The 12061-nt window shown below is 56.0% G+C and overlaps 1 protein-coding gene across 1 annotated transcript in view; it reads left to right on the forward strand.

The window, feature by feature from the left end:
* UFL1 (UFM1 specific ligase 1) overlaps positions 1-8246 on the forward strand; it is a 16345-nt gene extending 8099 nt beyond the window's left edge. Inside the window, exons 7-14 of the mRNA XM_078879959.1 lie at positions 5-43; positions 705-829; positions 2745-2920; positions 3393-3529; positions 4509-4589; positions 5792-5877; positions 6928-7108; positions 7973-8246. Of these exons, the coding sequence (XP_078736085.1) occupies positions 5-43; positions 705-829; positions 2745-2920; positions 3393-3529; positions 4509-4589; positions 5792-5877; positions 6928-7108; positions 7973-8221 (1074 nt within the window). The 3' untranslated portion in view covers positions 8222-8246. The remainder of the gene's footprint in view (positions 1-4; positions 44-704; positions 830-2744; positions 2921-3392; positions 3530-4508; positions 4590-5791; positions 5878-6927; positions 7109-7972) is intronic.
* Positions 8247-12061: the final 3815 nt, after the last annotated feature.

Here is a 12061-nt window from a genome sequence, read left to right on the forward strand (position 1 = left end):
GGAGACCCCACCGACGACGACGACCACCACCACCAGACCTCGGGTGAGAGGCGCTCTCGCCAGAGGTAGCAAACGGGTTTTGATTCCTTACCCGTACCCGTACCCGGCCGGGTACGGGTAGCTGGGTATCGGGTAGGGTACGGGTATCGGGTACCCGGTTGCGACCTCTAGCTCTCGCACGACGCGGGTCGTGCGCTTGTGGAGCGAGGGCGCGGCCTGGCGCATCGGGCCGGGTCGTCTCGGTCGGTCGACCCCCACGGCACCGGCCGCCGGGTCTGTGCCGTGACCTCCTGCCGGTAGCCCCCAGAGTGCACCTGGCCTGGTACCGGCGCCGCAGTGACGTCGCCGCCGCTTGCTGCTGTTGTTGTTGTGCGTCCGCGTGTGCGTTTGTTCGCGTGTGCGGACAGCGCTACGCCGCGCTACGAACCCGGCGACCCGGGTTCCATTCCCGCTCACGGCCAACGCCGTCAGTGACGATTATCTGAACCGGTCCCGGGTCTCCCCTAGGTCGACTCGGCCTCGAATGAATACCTGGTGCGGTGTGCAGTAAACATCGCCACTGGGGAGACAAAGGCGGTCGGGCGTAGTGCTGGCCACCCACCCCCTCGTGTGCCGTTCTGGACCTTCATAGGTGCTGCTCGCTAACAGCGCTTGCCCCAACGGTCTGTTGAGGCTACACGGGGGATCTTTGTCTTTGTGCCCAGGCGGCCGTGGGCACGCGCCCCCCACCCTCGTACCCTCCACTGGCCGAAGTGAAGGACGTCCTGGCCAAGAAGTTCCCAGAGTTCGACAGAGACGCCATTGACGAGCTGGCGAGAGAGTTGTCCCGGTACGCACGCTCACCCCCCCCCCCTCCCTCACCCTCCCCTCACCCTCCCCTCACCACTCCCTCACCCTCCCTCACCCTCCCCTCACCCTCCCCTCACCCTCACCCTCACCCTCCCCTCCCTCACCCTCCCTCACCCTCCCTCACCCTCCCCTCACCCTCCCCTCACCCCCCTCACCCTCCCCTCACCCTCCCCTCACCCTCCCCTCACCCTCCCCTCACCCTCCCCTCACCCTCACCCTCCACCCTCCACCTCACCCTCACCCTCACCCTCCCCTCACTCTCCCCTCACCCCCCCCCTCACCCTCCCCTCACCCTCCCTCACCCTCCCCTCACCCTCCCCTCACCCTCCCCTCACCCTCCCCTCAACCTCCCCTCACCCTCCCCTCTCCCTCCCCTCACTCTCAACCCTCCCCTCACCCTCCCCTCCTCCCTCACCCTCCCTCACCCTCTCCCTCACCCTCACCCTCACTCACCCTCCCCTCACTCTCCCCTCACCCTCCCCTCACCCTCCCCTCACCCTCCCCTCGCCCTCCCTCACCCTCCCTCTCCCTCCCCTCACCCCCCCTCACCCTCCCCTCACCCTCCCCTCACCCTCCCCTCACCCTCCCTCACCCTCCCCTCACCCTCACCTCACCCTCCCCTTACCCTCCCTCACCCTCCCTCACCCTCCCCTTACCCTCCACTCACCCTCCCCTCACCCTCCCCTCACCCTCCCCTCACCCCCCCCCTCACCCTCCCCTCACCCTCCCTCACCCTCCCTCACCCTCCCCTCACCCTCCCCTCACCCTCCCTCAACCTTCCCTCACCCTCCCTCTCCTCCCTCCTCCCCTCACCCTCACCCTCCCCTCACCCTCCCCTCACCCTCCCCTCACCCTCTCCCTCCCCTCACCCTCCACTCACCCTCCCCTCACTCTCCCCTCATCCTCCCCTCACCCTCCCCTCACCCTCCCCTCGCCCTCCCTCACCCTCCCTCTTCCTCCCCTCACCCTCCCCTCACACTCCACTCACCCTCCCCTCACCCTCCCCTACCCTCACCCTCCCCTCACCCTCCACTCACCTCCCCTCACCCTCTCCTCACCCTCCCCTCACCCTCCCTCACCCTCAACCTCCCCTCACCCTCCCCTCACAATCCCCTCACCCTCCCCTCACCCTCACCTCACCCTCCCCTCCCCTCACCCTCCCCTCACCCTCCCCTCACCCTCCCCTCACCCTCCCTCACCCTCCCTCACCCTCCCTCACCCTCCCCTCACCCCCCCCTCACCCTCCCCTCACCCTCCCCTCCCACTCACCCTCCTCTCACCCTCCCCTCACCCTCCCCTCACCCTCCCCTCACCCACCCCTCACCCTCCCCTCACCCTCCCTCTCCCTCCCCTCACCTTCCCTCACCCTCCCCTCACCCCCCTTCACCCTCCCCTCACCCTCCCCTCACCTTCCCTTCACCCTCCCCTCACCGTCCCCTCACCCTCCCCTCCCCTCACCCTCCCCTCACCCTCCCCTCACCCTCCCCCTCACCAGAGGTCGCAACCGGGTACCCGATACCCGTACTCTACCCGATACCCGGCTACCCGTTTGCGACCCTGGTGCGGCCGGGTACGGGTACGGGTAGGCCGTGAGTCACTGGTGAGTAACCGTTTGTCACTCATTTCCCAACGTCTTGTCTCTTCTCACAATTCAAGTTCCTAGAATCAACCCACCCACGTCTGCAACATGGCTTCATCCCAGAGGTCGCAATCAGGTACCCGATACCCGTACGGGTACGGCCGGGTACCCGTTTGCGACCCTGGTGCGACCGGGTACGGGTAAGGAATCAAAACCCGTTTGCGACCTCTGCCACTCACCCTCCCCTCACCCTCCGCTCACCCCTCCCCTCCCCTCACCCTCCCCTCACCCTCCCCTCAACCTCCCCTCACCCTAGGCCGCTTTCCCAAGCCTACACCGCCGCGCTGCAGTCGGCGCTGCTGGTGGCGACGCAGGGTGAGCCGGGCGGCGCGGGGAGCCAGCGGAGGCAGGGACGCAGGGACCTGCAGGAGGAGCTGTCGGCCTCCGTCGCCAACATTCGCTTGTTCCTGCGGGGAGCCCTTCTCTTTCCTGGTGAGGGGGGGGGGGCGGGAGGGTGTACGAGATGCCGCCAGGAGCTGTCGGGGTTTTGTTTGCTTTCGTGACTGCAGGGATTCATCTTCTTTGTTCTTTCGGTAAAGTCACATAGAATGGAAATAATAAAATATTATTTTATAATGTTTTATTTGTATTATTTCCATTCTACGTGACTTTACCGAAAGAACCAAGACGAAGAAAATAAATTATTTAATAAAAACGCCGCGCTTCCTAAACTGTGGAATCGCCTCGCCCAAGAAGCAGGCTCCACGTGTCTCAGACGTCACGTGCTCCTTGTGATCAAGATGTCGTCTACCTACCGTTGTCCAATCGAGTTCTGTACTGTTTAGTGCACTTTCAAATAAAACCGTTGTTTTAGAAAAAAAAACTTTTTTCACGGAGTTTATTTCCCGCGTTGTCACCGAACGGTGACCAAACCGAGATCTTCCAACTCACCGCCGCCCCGCAGATGACGTGCAGCCGAACCTCAGCCGCCACCTGCTCAAGACGCTGTGCGCGGACGTGGGGAACTCGGTGTTCGCGTCCCTCGCTTCGGACGCCACCTCCGCGTCGTCGCCGGAGGCTGCCGGGCCCATCACTGCCGAGGTGACGCACGGCCGCGGTGGGAATGGCGGCGTTGTCTCCGCCACCATCGTCACCATCACCACCACCCACCACCATCATCACCAACCCCACTACTATCACCACCACCATCGCCATCGTCACCACCGCCATCACCACCACCATCGTCACCACCGCCATCACCACCACCATCGTCATCGCCACTACCACCACCATTGTCATCGTCATCGCCACTACCACCACCATCGTCATCGCCATCACCACCACCATCGTCACCACCGCCATCACCACCACCATCGTCATCGCCACTACCACCACCATCGTCATCGTCATCGCCACTACCACCACGGCCGCCACCACCACCATCATCACCAACCCCACTACTGCCACCACAACCACCAACGTCGCCATCGTCACCACAACCATCACCACCACCACCATAGTCACCACCACCACCATCGTCACCAACCCCACTACTGCCGCCACAACCACCACCACCACCGTCGCCAACATCACCACCACCACCACCACCATCGCCACCACCATCGCCACCCACCACCATCGTCACCAACCCCATGACTACCACCATCGCCATCGTCACTACCGCCATCACCACCACCGCCACCACCACTACCACCATCGTCACCGCATCACTCACACCAAAACGACAGCAGCACCTGAGATTTTGACACAAATCAATAACTCGTACGTTGTGAGGCCAGCATTGTGAAGAGGTCTCATTGGTTCATTCACAGCGGTGCTGGCCACCCACCCCCTCGTGTGCCACAGTGCCGGTAGCCTTCATAGGTGCTACTACACGCTAACAGCACTTGCCCTGACAGTTCGTTACAGGCTACACGGGGGAGCTTTGTCTTTGTGTGTTCATATGCGCTGCTACTCGCTAGCAGCACTTGCCCCACCAGCCTGTTACAGGCTACACGGAGGGGGATCTTTGCGTGAAACGAAGTTTCTCACCGATTGATTTCCGTCACTTTGGCGGCAGGGGCGGCTCAAAATCCTCGGGAAGGTGCCGGAGGACTTGCGCCGTCCACTCGTCAAGCTGCACGCCATGATGGGAGGCAAGGTACTGGCTGCCGGTGTTCATTGCCATCATTATCAGTACCACACCAAACCGTCTTGCCCATCGCGGGTTCGTATGTTCGTGTGTGTGTGTATACGCACGTACATGTACACAGCTGGTGCAATCGGCCAGTCATCTCAGTGAGTCGTGGCACCTGGGTCCGGCCGGTGACCTCACGTGGCCTCAACGTGCGCCTAGCCTGGTACAAGCGCCGTGGTGGCGGTGCCGTCACCACGCCGACTCACCGGCAGTGTCAGAGCACTCGCAGCTCAGGGTGAGCGGCGATATCGTGAGGCCATGAACAAGGATGCTGATGTCTCTGCTGTAGGCCAATCAGTTTTCAAAGAGAATGCCATGTCACATTGTAGTTACTTTATACTGGTAGGAACCTCCTGGTTACACCAGCCCACAGGGGATTATTGTGTCCGTCCGTCGTGCAGGGAGGGGCTGGGTGGAGAGGGGAGGGGCTGGGTGGGGAGGGTGGGGAGGGACTGGGTGGGGAGGTGCTGGGTGGGGGAGGGGAGGGTGGGAAGGGGAGGGTGGGGAGGGGAGGGTGGGGAGGGGCTGGGTGGGGAGGGGCTGGGTGGGGAGGGTGGGGCTGGGTGGGAGGGGTGGGGCTGGGTGGGGAGGGGCTGGTCACCCCGTGGTGCCCTGATAAAACTCAACGTTTAACCTACTCACGCCGGCTTGTGCCCGCCCTCACAGTCGGCCATATTTGCGGAATGCACCACGCCGCCGTTGACCCTGGCCATTGACCGAGCAACCCAACGTTCCTACCAGCTCCCTCCGCAGGAATGTGTTTATATTAATGACATTGCCATGTAACATTGTAGTTACTTTATTATTAAAGGCAGTGCCATGTAACATCAGAGCAATGTTTGTACCGCGTGCGGTTAACGCAGACTCGGTGATGCCTTTGCCAAAGCGATCTATTTGGTGTTTGAACGTCTTAACACAACCCCTGTTTTATCATGGCCAGGAAGGGTAACAACCCTGTTCTTTTTTTGCCTTCTCTGAAACTGGCAAAAAAAGTCCCGTGAACATCTTAACGCAACTTCTGTTGTACTGCCAGGCAGGGTAAAACCCTCTTCTCATCTGTCACAAGTTCCGTTGTTTCTCCCTTGTCCGTCCCCAATCGCCCCATCCTCACCCCATCGTTGCCCCTCTCCCCGCCCCTCTCCCTGCCGTGTGCACCGCCCTTTCAGAGCGTGGAGGAGTTCCTATCATCTCTGGAGGAGGCCGCTGAGGCTTGTGACCTCATGATCAAGAAGGTGGACAGGAAACGGGAGAGGTGAGCCGGGTTCGTGGTTTGCGACAGAGACCCACGGGCATGAGAGAGGAGGAGTGGAGAGACGTTGTCACTTTTCTTACCCCTACAATTTAATTTTCCTTTCCCCGTTCGCCATATTGGGATTCCGAATGTAAAACAGCTATAGCTGTCAACCCACACGGTTTAGCCCATATTTTTGTGCAAGGAAATTGAGTTTCCACTTCCATACGGCGTACAGCCGTTTCAATACGGGGGCAAAAATAATACTAAAAATGCTGTATTTTTGTTTGTGATGGAACTTTGTAGGATGACCGTGGAGATTTATGAAGGGCACGGGGTGACCGATAAGATCTGAATTGGTCTGTGATAAGGTGGGGCACTGATAAGGGGTTGACAGCTATGAGGCAGTGCGTTGGAAGATCTCGGTTTGGTCACCGAACTGCACGAGAAAGAAAAAAAAACGCATCGGACCAGTACCGGTCCGTGGCCTGTTAGAAACCGGGCCTCACAGCAGGAGGGCGAGAGCGGTGAGTCCGTGCGTGGCCCCCCACCTATTGTTTTATTTTTAACCAGGGGTGGGCCTGTGTGTGTGTAGTGTAGTTTGTGTAGTGTCTGTAGTGTGTGTAGTGTAGTGTGTGTAGTGTAGTGTGAGTGTAGTGTGTAGTGTGTGTAGTGTAGTGTAGTGTGTGTGTGTACTGTAGTGTGTGTAGTGTAGTGTGTGTAGTGTAGTGTGTGTAGTGTAGTGTGTGTGTTTGCGTGGGGAGCGGTGATGTAGCGGTTAGCGCGCTGCACTACGAACCTGGCGACCCAGGTTCGATTCCCGCTCACGGCAAACACCAGTGACGATTGTCTAAACCGGTCCTGTGCCTCCCCGAGGTCGACTCAGCCACAAATGAGTACCTGGCGCGATGTGTAAACATCGCCGCTGTGGAGACAAAGGCGGCCGGGCGTGGTGCTGGCCACCCACCCCCTTGTGTGCCGTGCCGGCCTTCATAGGTGCTCGCTAACAGCACTTGCCCCTACAGTCTGTTAAGGCTACACGGGGGATCTTTGTCTTGTGCGGCGGTGCAGGCAGCTGCTGTTCCAGCACAGGCAGGCGCTGCTGGGGCAGCTGGGTACGTGCGAGGACCCGGCCCTGGTGTTACACCTCACCGCCACGCTGCTCTTCCAGCAGGCGAGGCAGGCTGCGCTGCACGCGCCGGGCCGCTCCGTGCCCAGCATCGTCGCCCACCTCCATGGAGTCATCCCCCCGGTGAGAGAGACGAAAAAAAAAGTTGTCAGTTTTGTTGCCAGATAAAAGGGTAAAAAACCAATTATCGTTAAATCTTGATTTGAAGCTTTCGTCATCCATTCCCACCTTTTAAAACAGTCTGCCTCAGCAGCAGGCCACGCTTTCCCAGCTGATGACGGACGCTTGTGTTACACCGACGTGACTTTACCGAAAGAACCAACGAGTTTCGATTTAAAGATTTCGTGACTGCAGGGATTCATCTTCTTGGTTCTTTCGGTAAAGTCACGTAGAAGGGAAATAATAAAATAATAAAAAATAAAATAATTCTCACGACGTTTTGGCCACAACAAAAAGGGTAAAAAAAACAATTATCATCATTAAATCTTGATATGACGCTTTCGCCATCCATTCTCTTTGGTTCCCACCTTTTGAAACAGTCTGCTTCAGCAGCAGGCCACGCTTTCCCAGCTGATGACGGACGCTTGTGTTACACCGACGTGACTTTACCGAAAGAACCAACGAGTTTCGATTTAAAGATTTCGTGACTGCAGGGATTCATCTTCTTGGTTCTTTCGGTAAAGTCACGTAGAAGGGAAATAATTCAATAATATACGCTGCCAAGCCTGGTGGTGTTCATTCAGACGCTGTCTTTCCGACAGACCTGTTCTTCGCCTGAGTGACGGCTGCTTGCGTTGTGGCCGAAACGTCGCGAGAATTATTTTATTATTTTATTATTTCCTTTCTACGTGACTTTACCGAAAGAACCAAGAAGATGAACCAACGAGTATGAAGCTCTTTAGTGAGTTAATCCTCACAGATGTCCAGAAGTTTGTCCTCCCTCTCCTTCCCTCCGTCCCTCTCCCGCCCCCCACCCCCCCCACTCAGGACCACCACGCTCTGCTGCTGCGCTTCCAGTCGCTCGTCGTGAAGCTTCTCATTGGCCAGGGCAAGGGGGCGGAGTCGGCTGCTGCGGCGTCGTCATCGGCGGCGCGCTCCAATCAGGACGCGGCTCTCGGGCACGCCCCCGAGGGGGACCAATCGGAGAAGGCGACGGCCGAGGAGCTGCGCTCCCTGATTCCCTCGCTCAAGGAGTTGGTGACGAAGCCCAGGAAGACGTCCGGTTCGGAGGCCTAGGGCCGGCCCGAGGGCTCTCCTCTTGGGGGGGGGGCGGGCGGGGGGGAGGTGGGGGGGGGGGGCCCTCGGTCGTGACGGCCAAGCCGACGCGTCCGCTGAGAATTGTGGGTTTATAATTGAACCCCCTCGGCCGTTCCCGGTGGCGTACGCGTGCGGCCGGCTAACGTTGATCCTTCTTCCGGATGTCCCATTGATTGATTGGCTTATTTAAAGAACAAAAGACCACGACCCCGAGGGAGTTTCGCGACTCGCCCGTGACGGGGCTTGTGCCATGTCGGGACGGAATCGGACGCAACGAAAAACATTTAAAATAAAATAAAAAATTTAAATAAAATTACATAATCGGCGCGTCTTCGAGGGTCGTCGGACGTGCCGCCGCCACCACAAGTTTTTTGCGCGCCCAGCTCCCGGTAGAGAGTGGTGCGGCGGTCGTGCCGCTACGGTTCTCAGCGGTGAGTACCGACTTCTTGATAAAAACAACGACGCTGCCGCCGCCGCTACGTCTGCTGTTACGCCTCTCTCTCTGTAAAGAAAATTAGCGCCGAACCGCTTTGCACGATCCGCCGAAAACCTCGCTGCTGCCTACACGGTGCCGGGTTACAGGCAGCACAGACAGCCGCCACCACCGCCACCACCACCACCACCGCCTCGCTATAAATACAGTAGACTCAATTATCCGCGTGCAGTTTATCCAATTTTCAGAAGCGACTTGGCTTCAAATGACAGCTCAACGCAGTGGCTTATCATCATCATCATGATGTGGAATTTTTTTTAGGCCAAATACTCTAAACGCGTGACGTTGATTCTTAATGTGGAGGGGAAAACCAGAGGACCTGGAGAAAAATCCACGCGACCACGGAGAGAGAGACACGCAGACTCCAAATATACAGCAGCAGGCATTGTCAGGGTCGTGATCGAACCCACGACCTCCTGCATACCAGGCGAGGTAGTTAACATCCCGCCACAATGGATGCCATGGTAGCGGGATAAGTTATAAAGTTCTTATTCACAAATGTCCAGTAAAGAATCGTCTTTAGATGTCCATAAGAATCGGATTGATCCCTTTCGGGCAATAAAACAGGAAGTATGTTAAGATGTTCAAACACCAAATATGTTCACACAAACATTAGAAATACTCTTTGGGTCTTTCGGTAAAGTCACGTAGATAGGTTAAAAGAAAATAACAAAAATGAAAAAAAAAGTACTGGTAGTTATTTGTTATTAGACAATTAAAAAAAATACTAGTAGTTTATTGTTATTTTTGTTATTTTATTTGAACCTATCTACGTGACTTTACCAAAAGACCCAGACAATATGAATTCTAGCAGTCACTGAAAGCTTTAAGTCTACACATTAGAAAGTCCGCATTAACCACAGTACTTGTGGCAAAAACATGCAAACACACATGCTCTGATCATGTATGCATTGTCTTTGAAACTGATTGGCCTACACTAGAGACAGCCTTCGTTGCATATATCATTATCAGAGCGTGTGTGTGTGTTTGCGTGTTTTGCCACAAGCACCGTGTGCGGTTAATGCAGACTCGATGCCTTGCGAAAAGGTCTCCCTTTGGTTGTTTTAACATCTTAACACAACTCCTGTTTCATTTGCCAGAGAGGGTGAAGTCTCTTAAACTTTCTTCAGCACTTACACATCGGCCCACCGCCGCTCCGAGAGGGCTTATTCGGGACCGATACGTGTGTACGTATGTTCAACTTCTTTCGCACCGAACGGAGCCAACCGTGCTATTCGGTGCGGGGGAAGGACACCAAACCAAACACAACAACAACAAGAAGCAGTTCTAAAGAAATGAGTTTTCAAGTTAGATCTTAAGAGTGGCGTAGCTCCCAGCAGAAGGGGAGAGAGCGTTCCAGACGGCCGCGGGAGCGCGCCTGAAAGCGGCGCACGACGATGCGTTGACCGCCGTCTTTGTTCGACGGATATCCGGAAAGCCACCGGGAGGATGGCGACCGGAGTTCGCGTGGCGATGGTTTTGCGATCGATGGCGAAGCGAATTGTGGTGGTTCATTTGTGGGGGGTGCAGACGCAGATGCCACTGGTTCTTCACGTTCTACAGATGTAGATGCCACTGGTTCTTCACGTTCTGCAAATGTAGATGCCACTGGTTCTTCACGTTCTGCAGATGTAGATGCCACTGGATCTTCACGTTCTGCAGATGTAGATGCCACTGGTTCTTCACATTTTGCAGATGTAGATGCCACTGGTTCTTCACATTTTGCAGATGTAGATGCCACTGGTTCTTCACGTTCTGCAGATGTAGATGCCACTGGTTCTTCACGTTCTGCAGATGAAGATGCCATTGGTTCTTCACGTTCTGCAGATGTTGATGCCACTGGTTCTCTACGTTCTGCAGATGTAGATGCCACTGGTTCTTCACGTTCTGCAGATGTAGATGCCACTGGTTCTTCATGTTCTGCAGATATAGATGCCACTGGTTCTTCGTGTTCTCCAGATGTAGATGCCACTGGTTCTTCACGTTCTACAGATGTTGATGCCACTGGTTCTTCACGTTCTGCAGATGTTGATGCTACTGGTTCTTCACGTTCTGCAGATGTTGATGCCACTGGTTCTTCATGTTCTCCAGATGTAGATGCCACTGGTTCTTCACGTTCTACAGATGTTGATGCCACTGGTTCTTCACGTTCTGCAGATGTTGATGCCACTGGTTCTTTACGTTCTGCGCGGCGGTTTAACTTACAACTCTCGTTCCGAACGGGCAACTGGATGTAAGTAGAGGAGTCCCTGCACTCCTGGCCTAGACGTCTGCACAGGAGTACAAACTGGGTAACACTTCGTCTGTAATGTAATTTAAGAAAAATGCAATTTAACTTTAATTCAAAACTGCAAAAAATATATATTCTTACAATGTGGTTCATGCAGAGCGGGAAGCCATCAATGACGACCACTTTAATGCATTAATTACTTGTATTAAAACGTCATTATGCATTCCTCGGCAATTTTGGTTTTGTTTCCCTTGTAAATGTTTTAGGGGGCAAGATCTTAGCTACCTCGCCTGGTGTGCATGAGGTCGTGGGGTCGATGCCGACCCTGACGATGCCTGCTGCTGTATATTTGGAGTCTGCGTCTCTCATCATCATCATCACGGTGGCTAGGAGATGTAAACTGCCTCGCCTGGTGTGCAGGTGCCAGCATCATGACCAACTCGGGCATTGAAGTCACCCGGCAAGATGACTCTATCCCGAGGGGCCACTTTAGCCAGCACCTGTGACAGGAGGTCATAGAAGGCATCTGTCTCATCGGCTTTGCCTGCATCCCTCCACGGATGTTCGTCTTCGGTGGGGGCATAAGTAACCACGACCACCACTCCTCGCCTCCGGTTGATGGGAAGGCGAGCCCAAAGTAGCCTGAGGCTTACAGCTTCCCACACCTCACCGCCACGCTCCCATGCCCCCTTCATTCTTTTGTTCAGAAGAAGAGCCACTCCCTGTTGTTTAGTAGTCTCCTGCCCTGAGTAGAGGACTGTCCACCCCTCAGTGGCAGGAGCCAGAGCCGGTCCACCGGACCTCCTGAATACCACAGATCCAGGCGGTACCGGTCCAGCTCCTCACAGAGGAGTGGCAGCCTCTCCTCCGCAGTGAGCGTTCGAACATTCCACGTGGTCATCCGTAGTGTTTTTGTTGTTGTTTCTGGAGGAGCCCCGAGCGTAAACATTCGATCTCCTGGCTCCGCCAAATGCCCCACACACCCACACACACACGCAACTTGTACCGAGACACAATGCGGCCACAACACTTTCCAAAATTTATTCACCCGAAGCTAGTTTATTTTTTTGTTCACTCCACAAAATCCACACGCACA

The sequence above is a fragment of the Lampetra fluviatilis genome, chromosome 55 (assembly GCF_964198595.1).
Source record: "Lampetra fluviatilis chromosome 55, kcLamFluv1.1, whole genome shotgun sequence".
Lineage (NCBI taxonomy): Eukaryota > Metazoa > Chordata > Hyperoartia > Petromyzontiformes > Petromyzontidae > Lampetra > Lampetra fluviatilis.